The following is a 25,134-nucleotide window of genomic DNA, read 5'->3' on the forward strand; positions in this document are numbered from 1 at the left end:
TATGCTACATGGCTGATGGCCATTAGGTGAAAAAACAAATGACTTCAGGCTTGCCCTCATTGTAACCTAAAAGGTTTACTGACAACCATGAATGCACATCTTCTACGCACACCACCAGAGACTTAATCAAGCCAGACAGCCCCTTTTTTGCTGGCAGAGAAATCTGGCAGTCATCGGTATACAAAAGAAGTCAATACCGCACCTGCGGAAGATCAGGCTGAGTGGGAGCAGATAGATTGAATAGAGCAGGGGACCCAGCACAGATTCCTGAGGGACCCCCTTTTCAGCTGTTTCTGGGACGATGAGTGATTCTCTGTAGAAACACTCATAGTTCTATCAGTCAGGTAGGACTTCAACCAACTCAGACCTGCTCCTGAAATCCCCACCCACTGCTCTAGCTGTTCCAGCAGGACCTGATGATCCACAGTATCAAATGCTGCAGACAGGTCAATAAGCAGCAATGCCACCGCCTCCCTAGCATCAGTTGCCAGGAACACATCGTTGAGCACCTTTAAGAAGGCAGTTTCAGTGCTATGCCTCGATCTGAATCCAGACTGGTGTAGTTCTAGGATCGCATGGGTGGTCAAAAATAGAGAGAGCTGATCATAAACTACCTTCTTCAATATTTGTAACAGAAAAGAAGGTGCAAGATTGGCCTGAAATTGGAAATAACTCCTGGGTCCAAAGCTGCCTTCTTGAGCGGGGGCTTCACCACCGCATGTTGAAAAGTGTGAGGCACAAGGCCGTGACTGAAGCTGCTGTTTACCAGATACTACCGAAGGAGCCAAGACAAGAGAAACCACTTTAAAGAACCAGGCAGGCAAGATATTACACGAGGAACCTGACCGCTTCATTCGGGAGACCAGTTTCAGCACATTGGACACGGGTAAACGAACATGAGACACCTGTCATCCTAGTCAGGGAAGGCAGGTTGGACCTGGATCCGACCCAGAAACTATGTTCTCTGGCCCGTTAGGGATTTTTAAAAGATCCTCATTTTCTTCTGGAGCTCAGCACAGACCTCCCTGACTTGGTTCCGAAAACTCCACCGTGGGGTTCTGAAGGATAGGAGGCACGTTGAACTCCCATCACATCCCTGGGATTGTAATCCTTTGGTCTGAAGTGCGCACCACAAACAATGGTGTTTTCAGCTGCAAAAAACGCACCAGGAATGGAACATGGTCTTGTTCATTCTCTTATTTGGAAACCTATGGACTCGATGTCTGGCCAAACAAAATAGTTTACCATCCATCCATCCATCCATCCATCCATCCATCCATCCATCCATCCATCCATCCATCTTTTTCTTCTCATCCAGAGTCGAGTCGCGGCAGCAGCAGCCTAGGTCGAGAGGCCCAGACTTCCATCTCCCCAGCTACTTGGGCCAGCTCTTCTGGGGAAACCCCAAGGTGTTCCCAGGCCATGGTCCCTCCAGCGTGTACCTCACCAGGGACTCATCCAGGGGGCATCCTAATTAGATACCCGAGCCACCTCAAGTGGCTCTTCTTGATGTTTATGTTTACTTATTTGGCAGTAGGGTTGTCACGGTGTGAAAATTTAACCTCACGGTTATTGTGACGAAAATTATCACGGTTTTCGGTATTATCACGGTATTTTTTTAAACGTGTTACATTTTCAGACAACTAAATAAACCCTGTATATCAGGAAAATATTGTCCTCAGTTTGTGTCAAAATTTTGCCTAAAATTTGTTACTTTGTAATTATGTTGTTTATTTGTTTACTTTTTCCCCCTTTAGTCTTTAAAATACCAATATTTGCCCATAACTTCTTATTTTTTGTCTGTTTGATGTCGTCATTTAAAAAATATTAGATCAGATGACACTCAGTACTCAAGTAGCCTTCTAATCAGATACTTTTTACCCTTACTTGAGTAATAAACCCTATATCAGGAAAATATTGTCCTCGGTTTGTGTCCTTCCAGTGAGCTTTGCAGATGTGGGAAAATGTCATCAGGCAGTAATCATTGTTAAATTCATAATTATTCTCGGAGAGAGACCAACTCTTATCTGCCCCTGGGAGCCCCGTAATGCATAGCGTCATTTCAACATGGGGGTGTCCGTGACACGGTTTATATGCAGGTAGCGGCGCTGCGGCTGCTTTATATAGCGACTCGTTGCGGTCTCCCTCAACGCAAATCCTCGGATCACGCATTTTAGCAAAAACGCTAACGTTAGCTTGCCTTGTGTTGACTGTAGAGTTGTGGGTGATGGTCACGCAGATGTGTCATGAGATTTGAAGCGTTGCTGCCTTTCACAGACACTTTCTGCACGTGCTGCAAACAGGATAGACGTCTTCTATCAACTCGGCATTCTTCAAATATCCAAAAAATGCCCGTACTTCCCTCTTTGTCTTCTTTGAGGGATAATAAATGTCCTGAGCACTGCCGTCTCCTCCTTTGGCCATTATTTCAGCTTTAGCTTCAAGAAAATTTTGGCTGTAAACAACAAAGTGCGCATGTGCTGCCGGTGTACCATCAAATCACGCTCCCCCATCATTTAATGCTTCCCCTATAGCTCCGCTCCGCCTTAGCGTCAAAAGTGCTGCTCGGCTCCACCCAGGCGGCAAAAAGAAAACCCGCGCTTGATGGGGGAGCGCGATTTGATGGTACACCGGCAACTTCAGCAGATGATACGGTGGCTGGTAAGGGTCCCCGCGCCTACACCACAGTGACGGTAATCCACCGAGATAATATAGTTTTTTAAAAACAAGACGGTATTATTATCGTCTACCTTTTTACCAGGGTTTACTGCTACACCGGTTACCATGACAACCCTATTTGGCAGATGCTTATATCCAAAGCGATGTACAATTGGTAACCTATAGGGCATGTTGTGATCTGTGGGGGAAACCGGAGTACCCGGAGGAAACCCACGCATGGAAGAGGAGAACATGCAACTCCACGAAGAAAGGCCACAGCCAAGTTTCAGACCTGCAACCTTCTTGCTGTGAGGCAACAGTGCTAACCACTGCGCCACCATACAGCCATGTGGAGGAGCAGCAGGTCTACTCCAAGCCCCTCCCGGGTGACCGAGCATCTCTCCCTATCTCTAAGGAAGAGGCCAGCCACCCTGCGGAGATAGTTTACCATTTTTAAGAAAAACAAATGCAATCCAAAACTATTGAACACACACTGACTCGATAACACAACCTCTCTACCCAAAACGACCTACTCGCCACACTGAGCTTGAGGCAGGACTAGCTTATAAACCCCTGTCGTTACGTCAGAGGTTAAGATTAAAACAGCCTTTTTAGAAGCGTAGCTAAAAAAGTCCACTTTTTACTCAAGATAAGGGGCCGCTATGTATAAAATACAGACAATAATCGCTCCAAACAGTCTTTTTGGACAGCATTTTACATGAAATAAAAAAATGAAACCTGCAATTTGCTCATTAACTCTTAGTGAATTTTCTTTAACGTCAGTCAAGTTCATGAGAAAAATAGAGATTCTAAATATGTGACGAATTTTTCAGATGGACAGCCTGCCCATTTCTCTCATAATTCTCTGGGAAGAAGAGAAGGAGATGAGGGAGAAAGAAGATTTCCAGGAACTCCAGAGATGCGGAAAGGATGGGAGGAGGCGCTGCAGAGGCTGGCTGGTCAGGTACCCCCACACCTCCCTCCTTTGTCAGGTGTAGATCTCTTCAGGTCACTCCAACGTGCTCCTCATGTTGACTAACTGAGTCTTCACATTTCATACATTATTCCTAAATGTCTCTGCGACTAGAGAGGAAAGAGTGGGGCAGAAAGTTAGGGACAGGGAAAAGAGAGAAAATGACAGAAAAAGAAGGAAGGAAAAGAAGGGAATGAGAGGTGGTGAGAAAATAAGGAAAGATTTGTGGAAAGGGAAGGATAGATAGAGGAAGGAAGTGGAAATGTACACAAGTGACACACATCCTACTGATTTTGATCATCAAGATCATCAAACATTTCTGCAGGTGACCAACTGATCAAGGCTCCTGTGATCTACAGGTGGTCTCATACCATTTCTGTCAGGCTGATAACTGTAACACCTGTCTGGTTCCTGAGTTTGTCCACAACATGGCCGCCTTGTTGAGCAGTGCTCCTCAGCTGGCAGCCTATCGAGAGCTGCTGTGTCAATCACCACCCCTACAGAGCATGCTCAGCCTCCGTTCCTGCATCCAGAATCCAAGTTCAGCTCTACAGAGGGGAATACTGGAACCGTTGGAATCTCTCCATAAAGGTACGGAAAGATCCCACTGTAGGATGCTGGTTCTGAAACTTGTGGGTCCAAAGTGTGTAAAGGCAAACGGCTTTCTTTCTTTCTTTATTTTTTTCAGAGAGAAAGTTTTATTTGGACGGGGCGGGGCTTATTATTCTGATTGATGGGCTAAACGAGGCAGAGTTTCACAGGCCGGACTATGGAGATACAGTCATCTCCTTCCTGTCCCGCAATATCCAGAGATTTCCTTCCTGGTTGAAAGTTATTTGCACTGTCAGGACCAGTCATCAGGTATGCACACTTGCAAACACAAAACATAACAAAACTTTTAACTTAACACTTAACACCACAGAATGATCAGAAATGCCCTTTTTGTTTGCATTGAGCTGCTTCCTGTCTCAGCCAGGGTGTAACAAATTAATCTTGCTTACGCATAAAACCATGTCTGAAAATCTGCATTTCCACTCAAACTGTGATTCGTAAAGAAAAACCTGATGGGAAATTGTGGCAACTTTGCACCAACTCTGGACCAGATGTAAGCACAATTAGGGAGACTGGCAATGCAGCCAGTCAGATGGTAGAATGGTGAATTTAAGCCACATTTGCAGACTTGTGGATCCTCCTGCACACATGCACACATGCACGCACGCACGCTGCACAAGATGAGAAACCGTTAGGTGTAATGTTTTACTTCAGGGTTGCAATAGTTGGATAAGCCTTTATTTTTATTTTGCTTGGAAAAAGTGGTCAGATTGTAACAGCAGTAGTCACTAATGAAATGTTTAATTCTATAGCAACATTTATTTCAACTCAAGTTGAGCTGCTGCCTGTTGACTCTGGTGCAGATTCAGCTGAGCAGGACGGATTTGCCCAGACCAAGCTCTCCAGTGGAGCTGATTCCTCGCCTGGCCTGCCAGACTCCTCCTCTGTTTAATTCTACACAGAGAAAGGGTCTGGGAACTCTCCTGTTCAAATAACCCCGCCCCCTGAGGCTTCTAACCGAGCCAATCAGAGCTGAGTAGCGTACGTCACACACCATAACGCCGACTTTGTCGAACATGGCGACTGAAGCGGAGTTCGCTGCGGCTCTTTCCTCTGGTCTAAACGACTTGATTGTCTTTAAAACCCAACAAGTAGAAGCGCTAAAAGCATTTCTTCTAAAACAATTAAAGATGTTTGCATCGTTGCCAGACGCCATTTTTAACTACAGCTAAGAAACTACAACGTCGCGCGGTACAGTCTGCATTTCTGTCTTTTTTCTGATTGGTTATTTTTGAGCTAGCTAGTCCCGCCCCTCATGTGCCTCTCTGCCTGTGAGTTACCAGACTCGTTCTGTGCAGAATTAAACAGAGGACAAGTCTGGCAGGCCAGGCTAACTGATTCCTAAAATAAAGATATTTAATTTTCCAGCTCAGATTGGTCATATTTCAGTAACAAAATAAAACAATACATTACGAACAAAGTAATACATTTTCATCAAAAAGATTTGATCACTTTTGTTTTTCCTTTCTGATGTTTGATAAAACTGCACCGGTCGGAACAAATCTAACTGAACAGTAAAACTTGTATGAGGTTGCCGACAAGCTGACAAGCAAACATTTTAGTGTGATAGAAAAGCATTTTGATAACCTTTGACTTCATTATAACTGAGTTCTCGAGACATGAAAGTAAATTTCTCTGTGGTCCTTCTCCATCTGACAACCCTGTTGCATCTTTTAAATCAAATGTTCCATCTTTACTGTCCTCAGCATCTCAGAGGAACGTAGCAGAGGACAATTTTTTTCATTTCTCGCCCTTCTAGGGTTAAGGAAATTGCTTTAAGAGCTCAATATATATATTACCTCTACTTATGACCAATAAGCTGTGATACTCTTAAATATAGAATATCAACCCTGCTTGGCCTTTATTGTGTTTAATCAGAAGATTCTAGGATTCTGTATTTATTAGGGGATTGTACACACTTCGTTTGATTCAGAAAAGAGTCAGGTTTATAAAAGTAAGAATTTATTTTACCAACAATTAAAACATGACTAGTTAACTAACCTTTACTGTGATGGATGAACCTATGTGTGAATGTGGTGTTAGTCAGAACTTCCGTATCTAGGAGAGCTGAGTTCTGGGTGTAAAAGAATTTGGTTTGCGTTAAGCTATGAAGTTGATTATTATCAAAAGGCATCAGATGCTATCTGTGTGTCTACCTCACCCGTTCTCTGAGACCCTCTTGGTGGATCTGAAGGTCAGATAGGTCGGCTGACCTCTGGCACAGAAGGGCTGTAGAATACCATGGCACCGACTCTTCAGTCCAGAGATGACTCGGGTCATGACAGATGGATGGAACCGTGCGTCTGGGACTCTTAAGGAGTCTAAAAAATATCAGCTTGTTCTGCAGGAACCGTTTACTGTGTCAGCTTCGCAGGTGCAAAAAGGTTTTGACCACGTGTCAAAAGCTTTGATGGTTAAAGAGGTTTTGCTTCAGATGGCCGGTCTGAAGCTTTCTCTCGAACTGAACCGCTGAGCTGAACTGAACTGATGAATCACCAGAGTGATCCAGATTTAATGTTCTCATGTTAAGATTTGTGTAGCCAACCAGAGGTTGGCAAGTTGAGGAATATTACCAAGAGTCTCAGAAACACGCCTTCCTTGATACCAATGCTCTGATCTGGGGTAAAGGACTATCTATGTGTCATGAGTTTAACTTAACTTTACTTTGTCCTTGTGTGAGTACAAATGGTGATGACCTTGTCATATCAACATTACTGATCCATATATAAACCTTTCACTGTAATCATAACTTTACATTCATTTCAAACTTCAATCATTGAGCACAGATTAATGAAACATTTCATTATTTTATAATTATTATAAGTAGCCATAAACAAACGTTTATTTAATGATTATCTAACTTATAAGTTTTAAAAGTTCATATTTGATTTAAGAAATCATTCTTTGATTTAACAACTAATCTGAGCTGCGAGTGTTCCTTATTCAGAGGCATGAAGAATCCTGCAGGACGATATGGGAAGCTTGGACCTTGAGGAGAGAACATCATTGTTGACAATTCCTTATCATGTGTTCAGAACTGCAGAGAGGCTCTGAGCTCCAGCTGATGGGATGAAGGCAGGCCAAATTAAAGGGAACACTTGCAGTCTCGTGTCTCCTTTTTGACCAGATGTTGGAAGGTCAAATTGTACCTAAAAACTGACCAATGCTGGACGTTACACCCTTCACAAATTGATGGTCTTGTTTGTAATGTTACTTTTTTATTAGAAGGTGTTGCACCTTTAAAAAAGGAAGTGGTGCAGGGGTTTGCGCTGTTACCTTGCAGCAAGGAGGTCCTGGGTACACATCCTTGCCTGGAGTCTCTCTGCAAGGAGTTTGCATGTTCTCCCTATGCATGCGTGGGTTCTCTTCGGGTACTCCAGCTTCCTCCCACCATTCAAAAATATGACTTTCAGGTTAATTGATCTTTCTAAACTGTCCATAGGTGTGAGTGTGTGTGCTTGGTTGTTTGTCCTATTTGTCTCAGTGTTGCCCTGTGATGGACTGGCAACCGGTCCAGGGTGTACCCCACCTGTATGCCTGGAGACAGCTGGAGCTGCATGGAAAAGCGGTTATGGAAAATGGATGGATGGATTAAGCCCAGAAAGTTGGCTCTCTGGTTTAATTCTGATCTACGAACTTTAAAACAAAAGTCTAAAAAATTGGAGAGAACATGGTGCTCTACACACCAGAAGGAGTCCTACTTATCCCGCAAAAATACTCTTGTGCTTTATAAAAATAAGCTTTGACAAGCTAGAACTGCATGTTTTTCATTGCTAATTGAGGAGAATAAGAATAATCCTAAATTTCTTAGCTCTGAACCATCTATTCCCTTAGCCCTCAGCAGCAACGATTTTATGGGATTCTTAATGTGGACAGTTAATTCTATTAGAAACAAAATCATTAGCATCCTCCCTAATGCAGCTTCTTCTTCAGTAGCCCTTTTCACAAGACACACCATGCCGGCAAATCGGCAAAATGTTACCGCAATGGTATGCCTTATAAATGCGCCATGCCAGCATGGCGTTGCCTGAATTTTGTGGCATTTGTTCTGCCTCGCTTAGTAGCAATATTGCAGTAATTGTCTGTCTTATGAACAGCTATTGCACCATGGTGCAACAGAGGGAGGTGTCATGATGACGTGGGGAGTTAATCCCGAGGTAAGGCCAGCAACTCCACTTAAAATGGAAGTAAACATGGGCAACAGGTTTTGCTTTTTGAACAAAATCAGCTTAGACAGCAAACTTGAGCGCTGCAGCGCTCCGTGAGCTTCTCTCTGTTAGAGTTGAAGCTCAGATCTTCAGAGACTGCAAGGGGACTGTGGGGACAGACACCTTTAGGAGCAGCATGTTAAAAAAACTCAACAATCATGGATTCAATCGCAATAAAAAGCAAATTATGTCCAAGATAAACAGAAGTTCGCGACAGTGCAAAGACCGCCCCCATACCCTCTTGATGCCACCATCGCCTAATCTTTTATAAAAAGGACATGATTGCACCACATTACTGCCACGGTCTGACCACTTATAAATGACCAAAGTGTCCCTGATGTCGCCACAGCCTTGCAGCAAATTGAAACCTTGTTTTGTAAAAACGACTAGTAAGTGAGGCAGCATCAGTGGTAACTGTAGAACCTCATCTGCTTTTGAGTTTTGATCCAGTTGAGCTTTCAAAGTTATCAAAAATATTAGCTTCATCTAAACCAGACCTGGGCATTTTACGGCCCGCGGGCCACATCCGGCCCTTTGGTTGACTTTGACCGGCCCGCGTAAGGTTAATTGGAAATTACAAAATAAATGTATTTTCTCATTTTACCTCATGCATGGGCTAAGGCTGCATTGCTTTTATTTTGAAGTTGTTTTTTACGTGCACAATGACGCAATACGTATAGCAACAAGTGCCCGCGGTTGAGGTGATTGTAGCCTGAGAAATGTCCGCTCATGCAAAAAAAAAAAAAAAAAAAGAAAGATGCCGAATGCAGGATTTTCAACAAAAATTGGACTGCTAAGTATTTTTTTTACTGAAGTCGGAGGTAAAACCGTGTGTTTGGTTTGAGGGGAGGAGATTGCCGTGTTTAAGGACTACAATTTGAGTCGGCATTACGACAAGAAACACTCGGAAAAATACAAGAACTTGTCTGATGCTGAGAGGGACCGGACATCCGAAGCTTTGCTAGCAAAGTTGCTAAAGCAGCAAGGCTTTTTTACTAAGCTTCACACATCCAGGGATGCAGCAACCAGGACCAGCTTTGTGATATATCCCACAAAATAGCTAAAAACAGCGAACCGTGACCAGGAGGATCGAGGACATTGCGGGGAACCTGGAGCTTCAGCTGCAACGTGAAGTGGCAAGTTTTGACTTTTTCTCATTAGACGGGAGCTGTGATGTCCGGGACACAGCCCAGCTGCTCGTATTTGTCCGGGGGATAACGGACTTCAAGCTCACAGAGGAGCGGGCAGCAATGCGGTCGATGAGAGGGACAACGACAGGGAGTGATCTTTTTACAGAGGTAAATGCGTGCATGGACACTCTGGGATTGAAATGGGAGAGACTGTCACAGCCGGGCGTACACTGTGCGACTTTTTCACTTTTTTGAGCCGATTTTCCAGTCGTGCGAGAAGCCACGACATCGGGGCGAGTTTTGCGCCGAGCGGTCGTGTAGTGTACAGGGGGTTACGAGAGGCGATTAACACCACGTGACCAGCCGCCGATCAGCAGTCGTGAGGTCGCACTCTGGTGTGTTTAATATTTCGCTCGTCCCTCGTGAGGGTATCGCACTGTTGAAGCGGCGCTGCGAGCAGCTGCAACCCAAAAAGTATCAGAACACCTCACGGCGCATGCGCAATCCTGCATCAACGCTTGTCGCTCGCTATTTCCCTAATAACACACGCTGTTCGTTTTTGTTTCTACACGTTTTTTTTACTCACAAAGATTGTCAAGAAAGTGTGTTTGTCGTGTTCATGTCAAATTAAACTGATCACAAAACACAGATTTACTTTCTTTATTTCGTTTTCCTCATCCAACCCCCATAAATCCCTGTGTGTCCTCCTGCAGCACTCCCGAAGGACAACAGGCAAAACAAGACAAAAAAAGTCTAACGTGTTGAGTAAAAACTGCTATTTTTAGCACATTTTTAGGGCCGACGTGTTGCTACCAGACGTACAGTGTGAGCAGTCAGGTCGCATGCGAGAACTGGGTCGTACAGTGTGAGCACACGACTCGTGAGATCTGCTCTGCGGGGAAGTCGTACAGTTTGAGCTGAAGCTGAGTGCTGCGAGTGAAAAAGTCGCACAGTGTACGTCCGGCTTTACAGGGAAAAATGTCGGACTTTTGAAACGCATGCAAGATAAAGTGACAGAAATCGATGCAGATCAAAAATAGGTGTTTTTGCATTGAATTATACACCAACATGTGTTGTGCAAGTCAGTGCTAAAAATCAACCATGTTACTGATGTTGTTACTAAAATAATAAACTTCATCAGGGCGCAGGCGATGAATCACAGACAGTTTGTGGCTCTTGCTGAGGACTCCACACGGCTGTCAGATGGCTCAGCCTGGGGAAAGTGCTGAAGAGGGTTTGGGACTCGAAAGCAGAGATTCAGGATCTCTGCTGGATTTCTACTCTTCTCTTAAGGAGGACTTTCCAAACCTGAGGAGACATGCTCAGAAGATGTTGGTTCTCTTCAGCTCTACCTACATTTGTGAACAAACATTTTCAATGATGAAGTTTACAAAATCCAGGTAAAGATCCTCTCTCACTGATGATCATTTGTCAGCTGTGCTTCGCTTCTCCACCTCAGACATTCAACCTGACTTTGATGCACTCGTTAAAGCCCAGCAGAGACTAGATTTCTCTCACTGAATAAGAAAAAAATTGCTTAAAAACACAAAATAAGGTGTTTGGACCACAAATGTAGGCAACTAGCAGTGAACTGGGACACTTTTTTTAAACCTCTTTCTCAAGATCACAGTTCAGTGATTTTATTTTACAGACAATACTGTGTGTCTGTAGAATGCTAAGAACCTCTTTCCAACAATATTTGAAACTCAGAATGTGTTTTGGAGTGAATGTGACTGAAATTGTTAACTAATATAAGTCACAAATGTTTAACAAAAATTAAATGTGCACACTTTGTTTACCATTGCCTTGGTAAATTTGAATAAATCACATTTTTGTAAGCCAACCTCACTTTTTCCTTTTTGCTCATTTATAACATATAGTCTACTCTTACCAGCTTGAAGAAACAATGGTATTTACTGCTTTTTATAAAGAAATACCATTAATATTATGCATAATTGACTTCAGCCTTTTGGCCTGCGGCCCTCCACAATATTTTCTATTTCTCATGTGGCCCCATGGAAAAAATAATTGCCCACCCCTGATCTAAACCTTCAACTTGCATTTTAGATCCAATCCCAACCAAAGTATTTAAAGAAGCATTTCCTTTGGTTACTGCCCCCATTCTAGATATAATCAATCTATCCTTAGTAAATGGATATGTACCACAGGATTTTAAGGTTGCTGTAATCAAACCTTCACTTAAGAAGCCTTCTTTGGATCCAGGTGACCCAATGAGTTATAGACCAATATCTAACCTTCCATTTTTATCCAAAGTGCTGGAGAAAATAGTGGCCATCCAAGTATGTGAGCATTTAAACATTAATGATCTGTTTGAGGAATTTCAGTCTGGTTTTAGAGAGTATCACAGCACTGAAACTGCGTTAGTGAGAGTTACAAATTATATTCTCATGGCCTCAGATAAGAATCTTGTGTCTGTTCTAGTCTTGTTAGATGTCAGTGCTGCTTTTGACACAGTTGATCACAATATTCTTTTAGAAAGTCTTGAACATGTTGTAGGGATCAAAGGAACAGCGTTAGGCTGGTTTAAATCCTACCTGTCTGATAGGTTTCATTTTGTAAATGTACATGACAAATCTCCTTCATACTCCAGGGTTACTTGTGGAGTACCACTGGGTTCGGTGCTTGGACCATTTATTTTTACCACATGTATGCTGTTGTTGACTGAGGTGGGGAAAAAGTCTTGGAGGCTACATCACTTCTGGGTCACTGAACTGTCACTCAAGAGAAACCACTGTTCTATGGGAGAGGACTTCTCAGAAGTCCCACCCACCCGAGAGGGTTGTGTCAGAATTGCAATCATAACCTCAGGCAGCGCAAAGGAGAAAGCCAGAAAGTGAAACTGCAAAGCTGGTAGCGAGAGCAAAGCTCTGAACAGTGAGAATGAAACAACGGAAAATGAAACCAAAAATACATTGAGTCAAACATAAAAAATACAAAGACTTTCATTACTCATTTTAATAAGTTGATTCAGATAGTAAGTTTAACTCTTGAAACGAGTTTTTAATGCAAATATGTATTTTTCTCACATTCTTAATTTTTGTTTGATCTTCTAAGGGTTGTTCTTGAAACTATTGACACAAATCTAATCCCATATGATCGGATCATTTCAGTTAGTGTCCATGTAAACAGAGATTCGGGTTTTCCGATCAGCCCAGATTTGAATCGGATTGGGGAAATTTGGTGCTTGTACACGTGGCTATTGAGAAACAGCCACTGCCTCTGCAAACTTTGCAGGGTCCTACAGGGTGCATGGGAGATCCCCAAACCTGCAGATTGTGGACTTTGAGAAGGTAATCTACTGTATTCCTCATGGCAGTGTGAATAAAACCTGGCTGCACAGGGGCGAGCTGATCGAATCAGAACTGGACCAGGTCGACACAGCTGTGAATGCAACTTTACGTCCTTGTACAATTAGTACCAGAACCAAACAGCTTTACGATCCTCGGATCAGCATCTACTGGTGGTCGCATCATCAAGGTTCAACCAGTGGGGGAATCAAGCTTTGGCAGTGGTGGAACCAACGCGCTGGAATAGTCTGTCACTTGAAATGCACTCCATCAATGATCTCTTTCTCTGTTTAAGGCCAAACTGAAACACCACTCTTTCGTTTTGGCTTTAACTGTTGAGTGTTACGTTGCTACAGTGGCGATAACTTCATTTGCTGCTTTTAGCTTTCTGTTTCCGTGCAATCCTTGGTTGTTGTAAAGAGCTGTTATAAATAAGATTTCATTGATTGATCTGCATTACTGGCCAAGATTGCCCTTCGTCACCGATTCTGTTCATAACCTTATGGACATTACTTTTAGGCACAGCCAAGTTGATGAAGGGATATTTTTAGTGGTCAGAGGATCAGCTGTCTGACTCTGGTGGATGATGTGGTCCTAATGGCGTTATCAGACCATAAGATCCAACTTTGCTGGAGTGGTTCACGACTAAGTGTGAAGTTGCCGAGGTGAAAATGAGCACCTCCAAATCAAAGACTGTGGTCTTGAGTCAGAAAATGGTAGAATGCCTTGTTCAGGTTGAGGATGAGATCCTGCTGCAGGTTAGGGAGTTTAATTATCTCTAGGCTTTGGTCATGAATGATGTAAAAACGGAGCACAAGATGAACAGACAGATTAGTGCACCGTTCACAGGGAATTCAGATTTGATCCAGCCAGTTGAGGTGGCTCTGGCATCCTGGACACCACCCTGTTAAGGTGTTCTGGGCGTGCTCAATAAGGAGGAGACCCAGGGAAAGACAGGGCATGCTGGAAGAACCCAGATGACCTGGGAACACCTTATGATTTCTACTGAGGAGCTGGCCCAAGTGGCTGGAGAGATGGAAACCTAGGGCTCTAGTGGTGGATGGAGTCCAGAATATAAGAAGTAGTGCAAGGTCATCTGTTTGCAACACAAATCCACAACAAACCACAACAATGGAGGCTATCGTAGCATATGCTGTTCAGTCTGTGGCTTTTCTCAGCAAAATGACAATGATCTGTGGCTTTTGTCAGACCTGAAAAACGTATCAACGTTCAGATAGGGACAGACGCCGTGGCCCGTTCAGATCCCTGCGTTTAAGTTCTGGAAACAAACGTAGCTTCACAGTTTTTTCACTAACGACTCATTGTGATTTCTTTCTCCAGGACATCAGTGGTTCACTTCCATTTCACCACATCTCTCTGGACAGGGTGGAGGAGAATCCCGCCATAGACCACGACCTGCAGGTAACAGTAGAAAGTCAGTAGCTAGTCTTTCCACCCGCCTGCTTCTCTGTGCGTCTGTGCTGAACACGTTTGTGTTCTCTACAGGGTTATCTGATGCAGCGTATCCACAGCAGCGCTGAGATCCAGAACAATGTGTCCCAGAGCAATGGTCGCCTTGACAACACGGCCTTAACCAAACTGATCTGCCACCTGAAGACCCTGAGCAGAGGCTCATACTTGTACCTGAAACTGATCCTTGACCTAATAGAAGGAGGTTACCTTGTCCTAAAAAGCTCTAACTTCAAGGTGAGGGAGATGTGAGGTGGAGCTTGATGGTCAAAGATCAAACCAACAAGATGCATGCTGTGTTGTGTTTCTAGGTGGTTCCTGTTAGCTTAGCAGAGGTTTACCTGCTGCAGCTCAACATGCGGTTTCCCACCCAATCATCATTTCAGAGAGTTCTGCCTCTACTCAATGTTACAGTGGCTTCTCTAAACCCACTGAGCGACCAGCAGGTACAGACCTGCTCTATGACCCAGTCAGCTCAAAATGTTGAAGTTTCCTTAGCAGCTGCAGAAAAACCTCTGTGCTCTCTGATTGTTCAGCTGTTTGAGGCGGTGAATGCTGGTTCTGTAAGCGGAGGAACGATTCACTGGGGAGAGTTTGTGCAGCGCTTGCAGCAGCTGTCTTGCTTCCTGCTACAGCGGCATGATGGCAACAGGATGCTGAACCACCCGTCCTTCAGGGAGTGGTTGGTGTGGCGGGAGGAAGGCCAGGACGACCGGTTCCTCTGTGACCTCAGGTAGGCTCACAAAAGCTGCAAGCCAAAACCAAACAAACGTGGATGGATAAAGTTTCATAGTTTAGTTCGTGTTTGAATCATTTTTGTCCTTTTTTAATTCATAATTGTCTATTTAGTGATACTTACCTTAAAGTCACCTGGACAGAAATTAAATGCTTTTATTTTTAAAAGTCTAATGTAGTGGCTGTTGAGCTGGGTCACCAGCAGAGGTGCTGCTCCTCTAAAGACATGAGCCAGCCAGAAAGCTTCCATTTCTTTTTCCTGACTCGGTAGTTGAGAAAGGTAATCCACATGTTTGTGTTGCTTTGATGTGAGCTTTCTGGTTTGTCTCCGTCTCCAGGAGTGGACACACTCTGCTGGCCTTCTGGCTCTCCCGACAGGATGGGAAGCTGAACCATCAGCAGACGCTGGAGCTGGGACACCACATCCTTAAAGCTCACATCTACAAGGTTTGTCTCTGCTGCCCTTAAACCCTAAAGCTATGAAAGGAAAGGATATCCTGAGACAACATCAGGGCTACACTGACATTAGGTTTGAGTGATGGCGCGTGATAGATCTGTCTCGTTCTGATCTTACGCCCAGCACCCACTCCAGGTAGATTTTGGATCTTCAGATTAATCTTCTTCATGATTCCAATCAGGAAACTTAATCAGAGGATTTTTTTAAATTAAAGAAGTGAAACAAACTCAGAGATTTTAATTGTGGCACTGACCTCATTTTCATTGGTTGTTAAAGGAGTCATCACCTGTTACTACCATGGATAGCTATATCATATATCAGAAATAATTTGTTATCGGAAAGAAAAAATAAAAAGTGCTTTTCTGAATCTTTTTTGTAAAGGACATTTTTTTCTCGTAAGTGCACTTGTGATATTTTGGCTGTGCCAGATGCGTCATTTGGATTTGTAGGATGTCCAAGGAAAATCCCTCATTTCTTGCCTTTGATTGGCTAGAAGGGCTTTACTACGATTGCCTATTTCATTAAGCAGCAAAGCATCTTCCCTCACTAAGTGCAGACTGTCCTGCTGCCACCAACAGGAGTTTTGTATACAAAATGTGAACTTAGGCCATAATAATCAGAGACGAGAAAGGCGGGACCTTCCTTCGACATCCAACCATTCCAAATGACGCCATGGTTGAAAAATAGTTCCGAAATGAAAGCTGAACCGATGTCTTATGTGGACGTCAATAAAACGTCTTTTGGTGCGTCTCATTTGGACATTTACTATTAAAAATGTGGGTGTAATATTACCGTATTATTGTATAAAATATATCATTACCGTAAAAAAAACCTCTAATTGCGAGCTTGCATTCAAACCCGAGTCCTCTCCTTGTACGTCGGGTGTCTTGCTAGTTGAGCAATCTCTTTGACACCTATTGTTAATTGAAATATTTTGACACTTGATGACAGCTGAAACAACGTCAGTCCGAGAAAAGTTTGATATTTTAAAATATGACTATATTTTTAAAGACGGCTAGTTCTAAAATGAAAGTTGAAACGACGTCTTTTCTGGCCGTGAACACCACGTCTTTCACAGCCTTGCTGTTGGACCGATGTGCTGGTCCACTTTAGGTAAAACAAACTCATTTATGTGTGGAGTTTGGCAATCAACAACTGAGCAGCTCACATGTGAAACTCACTTTAACATTTTCCGTTCTCCCGATTTCAGTAATGGTGGAGCTCGACTGAATGTGAGTGGAAGCGAAGTAGTGCGGGCTATAGTGGCGTTGCTCTGCGATGTCCGTATATTGTACTGTACATCTTGCCTTTGTGACGACATCAAGGCCTGAAATCAGCATGTTGGCTGGTTGGAGAAGCCAAAAGTAAAAAAAAAAAACTATTCAATGTTAAATATTGGCTTCCCGGCCAGTGAAAAATCATTAGGAAGCCATTATATACATATATTATGTACATATATACATTCAAAATGTCAGGTGATGACTCCTTTAATTGAGATATTACTACCATTAAAATCTACCCATATTGGCCTTAAAATTGTATCGTTTTTACTCCTGTATTGACACAACTTTTACCATTTCCATTCCATTTTCATCCGGAGTTGGGTCGCGGGGGCAGTAGCTTAAGACGAGAGGCCCAGACTTCCCTCTCCTTAGCCACTTGGACCACCTCCACCGGGGGAATCCCAAGGCGTTCCCTGGCCAGGTGAGAGACATAGTCCCTCCACCGTGTCCTGGGTCTACCTTTAGGTCTCCTCCCGGTTGGACGTGCCCGGAAAACCTCACCAGGGAGGCGTCCAGGAGGCATCCTGACCAAATGCCCGAGCCACCTCAACTGGGTCCTCTCGACGTGGAGGAGCAGCGGGTCTACTCCGAGCCCCTCCCGGATGACCGAGCTTCTCACCCTATCTCTAAGGGAGAGCCCAGCCACCCTGCGGAGAAAACTCATTTTGGCCGCTTGTATCTGCAGTCTCGTTCTTTCGGTCACTACCCAAAGCTCGTGACCATAGGTGAGGGTAGGAACGTAGATCGACCGGTAAATCAAGAGCTTTGCCTTCTGACTCAGCTCTCTCTTCACCACGACAGACCAGTACAACGCCTGCATCACTGCAGATGCAGCACTAATCTGCCTATCGATCTCATGCTCAAGTTTTCCCTCACTCGTGAACAAGACCCCGAGATACTTAAACTCCTCCACTTGGGGGCGAGACCTCATCCCTGACCCGGAGAAGGCATTCTACCCTTTTCCGAATCAAGACCATGGTCTCAGATTTAGAGGAGCCGATTCTCATCCCAGCTGCTTCACACTCGGCTGCGAACCGCTCCAGCGAAAGCTGAAGATCACGTTCTGATGAAGCCAACAGGACCACATCATCTGCAAAAAGCAGAGACCTGATCCTCAGGCCACCAAAACGGATGCCCTCCACACCTTGGCTGTGCCTAGAAATCCTTTCAATAAAGGTTATCAACAGAATCGGTGACAAAGGGCAGCCTTGGCGGAGTCCAACTCTCACTGGGAACGAGCCCGACTTACTGCCGGCAATGCGGACCAAGCTCTGACACCGGTCATACAGGGACCTAACAGCCCGTATCAGAGGGCCTGCTACCCCATTCTCTCGGAGTAACCCCCACAGGGCCTCCCGAGGGACGCGGTCAAACGCCTTCTCCAAATCCACAAAACACATGTAGACTGGTTGGGCAAATTCCCACGCACCCTCCAGGATCCCCCTAAGGGTATAGAGCTGGTCCAGTGTTCCACGGCCAAGACGAAAACCACATTGCTCTTCCTGAATCTGAGGTTCAACAATCTGATGGACCATCCTCTCTAGAACCCCTGAATGGACCTTATCAGGAAGGCTCAGGAGTGTGATCCCCCTGTAGTTGGAACACACCCTGCGGTCCCCCTTTTTAAATAAGGGGACCACCACCCCGGTCTGCCAGTCCAGTGGAACTGGCCCCGATGTTCACGCGATATTACAGAGCCGCGTCAGCCAACACAGCCCCACAACATCCAGAGCCTTAAGGATCTCCGGGCGGATCTCATCCACCCCTGGAGCCTTGCCACAGGAGCTTTTTAACCACCTCAGTGACCTCACCAACAGAGATATGAGAGCCCAACCCAAAGTCCCCAGACTCTGCTTCCTCACTGGAAGACGTGTCGGTGGGATTGAGGAGGTCTTCGAAGTATTCCGCCCACCGATCCACAACGTCCTGAGTAGAGGTCAGCAGCACACCGTCCCCACTATAGATAGTGTTGGTAGCGCACTGCTTTCCCCCCCCTGAGGCGCCGGATGGTGGACCAGAATTTCCTCAAAGCCGTACGGAAATCTTGCTCCATGGTCTCACCAAACTCCTCCCATGCCCGGGTTTTTGCCTTGTCGACCACCCGAGCCGCGTTCCGCTTGGACTGCCGGTACCCGTCAGCTGCCTCTGGAGTTCCACTGGCCAAAAAGACCTGATAGGACTCTTTCTTCAGCTTGACAGCATCCCTAACCGCCGGTGTCCACCAGCGGGTTCGGGGGTTGCCACCACGACAGGCACCGATGATCCTGCGACCACAGCTCCGGTCGGCCGCCTCAACAATGGAGGCATGGAACAGGGTCCATTCAGACTCAGTGTCCCCCGCCTCCCCCGGAACATTTTGGAAGCTCTGTCGGAGGTGGGAATTGAAGCTCCTTCTGACAGGAGACTCTGCCAGACGTTCCCAGCAGACCCTCGCGATACATTTGGTCCTGCCTGGTCTGACCGGCATCCTCCCCCACCATCTGAGCCAACTCACCACCAGGTAGTGGTCAGTTGACAGCTCGGCCCCTCTCTTCACCCGAGTGTCCAAGAAATGCGGCCGCAGGTCAGATGAAACAACAACAAAATCAACCATTGAGCTGCGGCCTAAGGTATCCTGGTGCCAAGAGCACATATGGACACCTTTATGTCTGAACATGATGTTCATTAAGGACAATCCATGACTGGCACAGAAGTCCAATAACAAAACACCACTCAGGTTCAGATCAGGAGGGCCGTTCCTCCCAACCACACCTCTCCAGGTCTCACTGTCATTGCCCACGTGAGCGTTAAAGTCCCCCAGCAGAATTAGAGTGTCACCGGAAGGAGCGCTTTCCAGCACCTCTTCCAAGGTCTCCAACAAGGGTGGGAAGTCTCAACTGTAGTTTTGCTTACTTTTACATACTATACAATTGTCACACATCAAACTCTTCAGCTATGACCCTTTTCTCTCAAAAAGTAAAAATACACCAGATCTGAGGAAAAGTCTGAGACATTTTAGTTTATTTGGCACAACTTGTGAAGCAGAAATTAGCCCTGTGTAGTGAACGTACGCTGTCCTCACGACACGAAGCTACGTGTAGCTAGCAGTTAAAAAACGACTAAAACCAGAACAAGAATCTTTACCTAAGGCTTGTTTTTCTTACCTGAAGATCTTAATAAATGTTTTATCATCATAACTGCAAAATACAGAAAAGAAGAAATAAATGACTAACTAATACTCACATCTTAGCTCCACGCTTTGGGAGAATGAGAGTCAGCTGCTGTTGGAGGCTAAATAAACATGGTACTGTTCCTGTTACTGACTTGGATGGAAATCATAGAAAATGTTTAAAACGTAAGCGTGATAGAAGATATGTGATGTTAGCAACCTCAAATGTTTTAATCTTTATGAGAAAGGGATACAGCAAATGTCGGTATCGCTTATGATTAAAAAAGATTAAAGGTATTGGCCAGAGGCAAAATCCCTTTGGCATGTTTAATACTAAAACCTCAGATGAAATGGTTTTTGCATTTTCACGGCTGGAATTTAAAGAAAATCTGAAATTTGTGACTGGCGCGGGAAAAACAGAAAGTAGTCTCCGGTCTAAGCCCTGAGCAGCTGTGGCGTTTCACAAGGAGCTCTGCTGCTAGTAAACAACCCCCGACTCCGGTGTTTCTGCGTTAGCGTTACAGCAGAACAATGTGTCATCAGTCAGATGGAGCTTCTGAAGCCTCTGCTAGTCGGTCACATTTGTTTTTCTCTGGGATACAACGACGAGAAAAGATATTGGATTACCGGAGAAGTGCAACCGAACTCCGACCCCGCTAGCTGGATATCACTACCGGAGGTGCAGACATGTTTTAGACCGTTTGACTCAGAAAACCCGCGACCCAACACCGGGGAGGATTCTGTTCATCTTCAGAACCAAAATCAGTTCAGCTTGTTTACTTTTGTTTAACATTTCATTTCTGTGCTTCCACCGGGAGCTCTCAGCTGACTACAGGTTTCAGCTCCATCATCTCTTTCAATATAATTCAGTAATCTACAGATAAAGAAATTAATGTGCTGCCAGTTTTACCACTGCATGCATCCTGATATAACTCTGGATGATATTTAACCAACAGTTCACCAGAACAAATCTTCTCGGAGTAACTCGCTACCTCGGCTCGTTGTTTGTTCTGATCCAGGATGCCATTGAAGTTCAGCCGGTTCTAGAAGGATCTATTGTTGAAATATGGGATCATCTTTTAGATTGTGTGTGTGTGTGTGTGTGTGTGTGTGTGTGTGTGTGTGTGTGTGTGTGTGTGTGTGTGTGTGTGTGTGTGTGTGTGCGTGTGTGTGTGTGTCAAGCAGAGAGGCAATGGGTCCCATTTTTAGAAAGTCTTTGGTATGACCTAACCGGGATTTGTACTCCAATCTCCCAGTCCCATGGCGGACACGCTACCACTAGCCCACTGACCTGGTCAGTGGGCTAGTGGTTTATATCAGTATTAGAAATTAAGAGTCACACAATATATTGAATATGGGTAAAAAAGCCAATATCGTACATCCCTAGTTTTTAGGTAAGCCGATGAACAATAAGGTCTCTGGGTCTGCCTTCATTCTCCAGGGTCTGAGTAAGAAGCTCGGGGTCTCCTCCTCTGTTCTTCAGGGACTGTGGTTGTCCTACAGCACAGCCAACCTCAGTCCTGTTCTCGCATCCCTGCACAACCTATACACCCCAAACATCAAGGTAACACTCACACACACACACACACACACACACACACACACACACACACACACACACACACACACACACGTTGTAAGGCTAAGACTTTGCTCTCTACCTGTTCAGGTAAGCAGGTTGCTGATTGCAGGTGGAGCTGATCTGGATTATCGTACAGATGTCTTAAACAGCGCCCCCTTGCTGTGTGTCCACGCTCACCTGGGACACACTGATGCTGTGGCACTGCTGCTGGACCACGGGGCCAAGGTGAGGCAGATTGAACCATGGGGTAATAACGGAGACTAGAACTGGAACCTGAAACTCTTGTGGTACCTTTTCAGGTAGATGCTCAGACAAATGATGGGTTGACTGCTCTGGGATTGGCTGCTGCAGCTGGTCATTTGAAAATTGTCATCCTGCTGAGTAAGCACCAAGCCAAGGTGATCTATTTCGTTTTGTCTGAAGAACAAACTAAAAAAAACTAGCAACATTAAAGAGTTTAGCTGGATTCATTATTATATCACTGCTGAAATACTTTAGAATAAACTCATTCTCAGTCCTCCAGGTGTCTGATCCCCTTTGGATCAGTGTTAGACCTTGGACCCAGGAGAGACATGGCTCCTAAGTCTGTGTCTGTGATTTTAGGTGGGTCATGTGGACAGTTCAGGCCGGTCTGTTCTTGTTCTATCAGCACAGCAAGGTCACCTGGATGTGCTGCGTTTCCTGCTGAGGAGCTGTGAATGGAGCTGCACCACCTGCTGCAGCCAGAGGGGGGCGAGCAAGAGCCAGGCGGTGCAGCAGGCTCTGAGTGCAGCAGCCAGCAGGGGTCACACAGAGGTCAACCAGTTCACACACACACACACACACACTACACCCGATGCCTGGTTTTTATGGTATGTGTGTGATCAATGTGTGTAATTTTATAGATGGTGTCATACTTATTGGATCTTCCTGAGGAAGATGAGGAAGAGGAACAGAGACCTCAGATTAACATTTATGACAGTTTGTGGGGAGAGACAGGTACACACACACACACACACACACACACACACACACACACACACACACACACACACACACTTGTATTTATATACCGTATTGACCCGAATATAGAACGAGGTTTTATTCAATGAAAATAATTTTAAATGTGAGGTTGTCTTATAGTCGGGGTCTAAGCTTTCACATTTGTCTGGGGTCATTACACGCCCATAATAGCAGAGGGCGCCAGGCTGTATGTGTCATGAGCTGAGGTGAGCCATCTGTCCATAGACTATCTTTGAGCCTTCTTTCAGGTGGGAGAGACGGAGAGGCACCAGCTGTATCCAATCATCACTCATCGGGTCAGGTTTAAAAGGACAACACATTCTCACAACCAACGTGTCAAAATATGACGCGTGTGACCAAGCATCAATATATGACGATTTGGGATGCCCCAGCGCGTCAGGAGTCGACGATCAGGGACACGCAGGGACACGTGGCTCCGCTGGTCCAAACCTTAAGGTCAGTAACTGTGGCCTTGAAGTTAGGATTGGGGTGAGGGGAAGTTAAGTAGTTCACAAGTCATTCTAATGTCCGTCTCCCCACCGGCGTCGGATACCGACGCTCTGGGACGGTGCGCCATCACTGTGTCCCTGATCGTCGTCTCCTGACGCTCTGGGGCGTCCCGAATTGTCATATATTGAGGCCTGGTCACACGTGTCATATTTTGACGCTTTGGGTGTGAGAATGTGTTGGAAAGGAGGATGAGGACGCCACACTTCGCCGGATGATTGCTACCGTTTTGGTAGTACCAGCCACTAGTTCTAGTTTCTTGGATTACTCTCGTTTTGTCTTTGATCATTTCTTTGTCAGGATTTTTCGCGTAGTTTTTGACTGTTTCATCTCATCACTTCAGACACCATCAACATCGCTTTACAATTACCATAACCCTCTGGATCACCTTGGACCACGTCTCTTCCTCCTCCTCTGACCGACTGCTCTCTCTCCGCTCTCCTACCCCTCCAGTAGGACTCTGAACTTCGGCTCACTACCTGTCCCCACTTTCACCAGGTCTTGGCTGCCGTAAGTCCCGAACAATCCAAACCCACCAAGCTATTTCACCACCCAGGACTCACCTGCCTCTCTTCTCCTCAGACTCCCTCCTGCCCCGCTCCGCTGTCACCAGACTTCCCGGTGCACCTTTAGTTCCCGTTTTGCATAAATAAATCATTTTTCTTTCTACTTACCTTTTCGTGTTGATTATGCGTGTCTTTGGTTAAGCACCTTCCTCAGAACATGACAGAATCATCCGGCCATAATCCTAACCCAGCAGAATCGGCACTTTCTGAACTCTCCCACAGGATGTCACAGCAGGAACAAACCATTCCTCTGATCATGGAAAAATTAGCTGCCGCAAACCGGCGCTACCAGCAGTTAGAGGCTCTGGTCCAACAGTTACACAAGCGGCCAACACCACAGCCTCCAGCTCCTTCCCCGGAACCATCATCACTTGCCATGGCGACCGCAGGACCACCCGGACCAGTTAACTGTTACCCCAACTTCGGTCACATTTTCTGGTGAATTCGATGATGGAAACGGTTTCTTACTCCAGTGCCAGTTGGCTTTTAAATGTTCGCCTGAAGCTTTTTGTTCTGACTCAGTCAAAATTTCATATATATTAGGGCTTTTGAGAGGCAAGGCTCTAAAATGGGCTGAAGCTAAGAGCCGCTGTGCTGAATTCCAAACAGGACCTTATACAGAGTTTTTGGATGAATTTAAACTAACCTTTTGCAGCACAGAGACCTCGTCTGATATCAGGAAAAGACTTTGGCACCTCTCTCAGGGAAGGAGAACGGTGGCGGAGATGTCCTTGGAGTTTCGAACACTGGCAGCGATTACATCATGGAATGGCGATGCACTGAAAGCAGCTTTCACAGAAGCCTTGAGTGACAAAATAAGGACCCAGTTGGCTCTATGTCCTGAACCACGAACCTTGGAGGAGTTGATAATGTTCTCAATCTCTATTGATAAGGGGCATCGTGACCTGCAGCGGCCATCTCTCCAGACACCACCATCTCCTACCTCTCACCGGCATGCTACCCCTCGAGCTTCCTTGTCGCCAGGTTCTACCGAAGAGCCTATGCAGCTGGGAAGGTCCCACCTCACCCAGGAGGAGAGGCAGCACCGACTAAGGTCAGGTCTCTGCATGTATTGTGGACACCCGGGACACTATGTACAGAACTGCCCGGCTCTGGTAAAAGGCAGAGCCCACCAGTAGATTCAGGAAAGCTGGTGTGCAGTCATTCAAAATCTACTACCTCTCGGTGTACTCTCCCTTGTTCAATTAATTTCAAAGGCCGACACCATCAACTCTCCGCCCTCCTGGATTCTGGATGTGAACAGTCTCTGATGGATCCAGAGTTGGTGCAAAAATGGGAGATTCCAACCATCCCAATCTCTACCCCACTTACCATCTCCTCACTTTATGGTAGAGCTCTATCCACCATCACCCACCAGACAGCTCCACTCCAGCTCCAGGTTTCAGGTAACCACATTGAGACACATTCATTCCTTGTGTTCCCATCTCCACAGAACCTGAATGTTTTGGGACATTCGTGGCTTTCCATCCACAAT

The 25,134-nt window shown here is 45.3% G+C and overlaps 1 protein-coding gene across 5 annotated transcripts in view; it reads left to right on the plus strand.

Moving 5' to 3' along the window:
• Positions 1-25,134, plus strand: part of LOC107391813 (protein TANC2) — a 192,166-nt gene that overhangs the window by 139,920 nt on the left and 27,112 nt on the right. For all 5 annotated transcript variants that reach the window (XM_070546985.1, XM_070546984.1, XM_070546986.1 and 2 more), the window contains 13 exons: positions 3,492-3,622; positions 3,991-4,222; positions 4,320-4,492; positions 14,231-14,311; positions 14,396-14,596; positions 14,671-14,805; positions 14,896-15,092; positions 15,433-15,541; positions 21,424-21,546; positions 21,652-21,789; positions 21,864-21,962; positions 22,168-22,359; positions 22,449-22,542. In XM_070546985.1, coding sequence (XP_070403086.1) covers positions 3,492-3,622; positions 3,991-4,222; positions 4,320-4,492; positions 14,231-14,311; positions 14,396-14,596; positions 14,671-14,805; positions 14,896-15,092; positions 15,433-15,541; positions 21,424-21,546; positions 21,652-21,789; positions 21,864-21,962; positions 22,168-22,359; positions 22,449-22,542 — 1,905 coding nt within the window. The remainder of the gene's footprint in view (positions 1-3,491; positions 3,623-3,990; positions 4,223-4,319; positions 4,493-14,230; positions 14,312-14,395; positions 14,597-14,670; positions 14,806-14,895; positions 15,093-15,432; positions 15,542-21,423; positions 21,547-21,651; positions 21,790-21,863; positions 21,963-22,167; positions 22,360-22,448; positions 22,543-25,134) is intronic.

This window comes from Nothobranchius furzeri, chromosome 18 (genome assembly GCF_043380555.1).
Source record: "Nothobranchius furzeri strain GRZ-AD chromosome 18, NfurGRZ-RIMD1, whole genome shotgun sequence".
In the NCBI taxonomy this organism is placed as follows: Eukaryota; Metazoa; Chordata; class Actinopteri; order Cyprinodontiformes; family Nothobranchiidae; genus Nothobranchius; species Nothobranchius furzeri.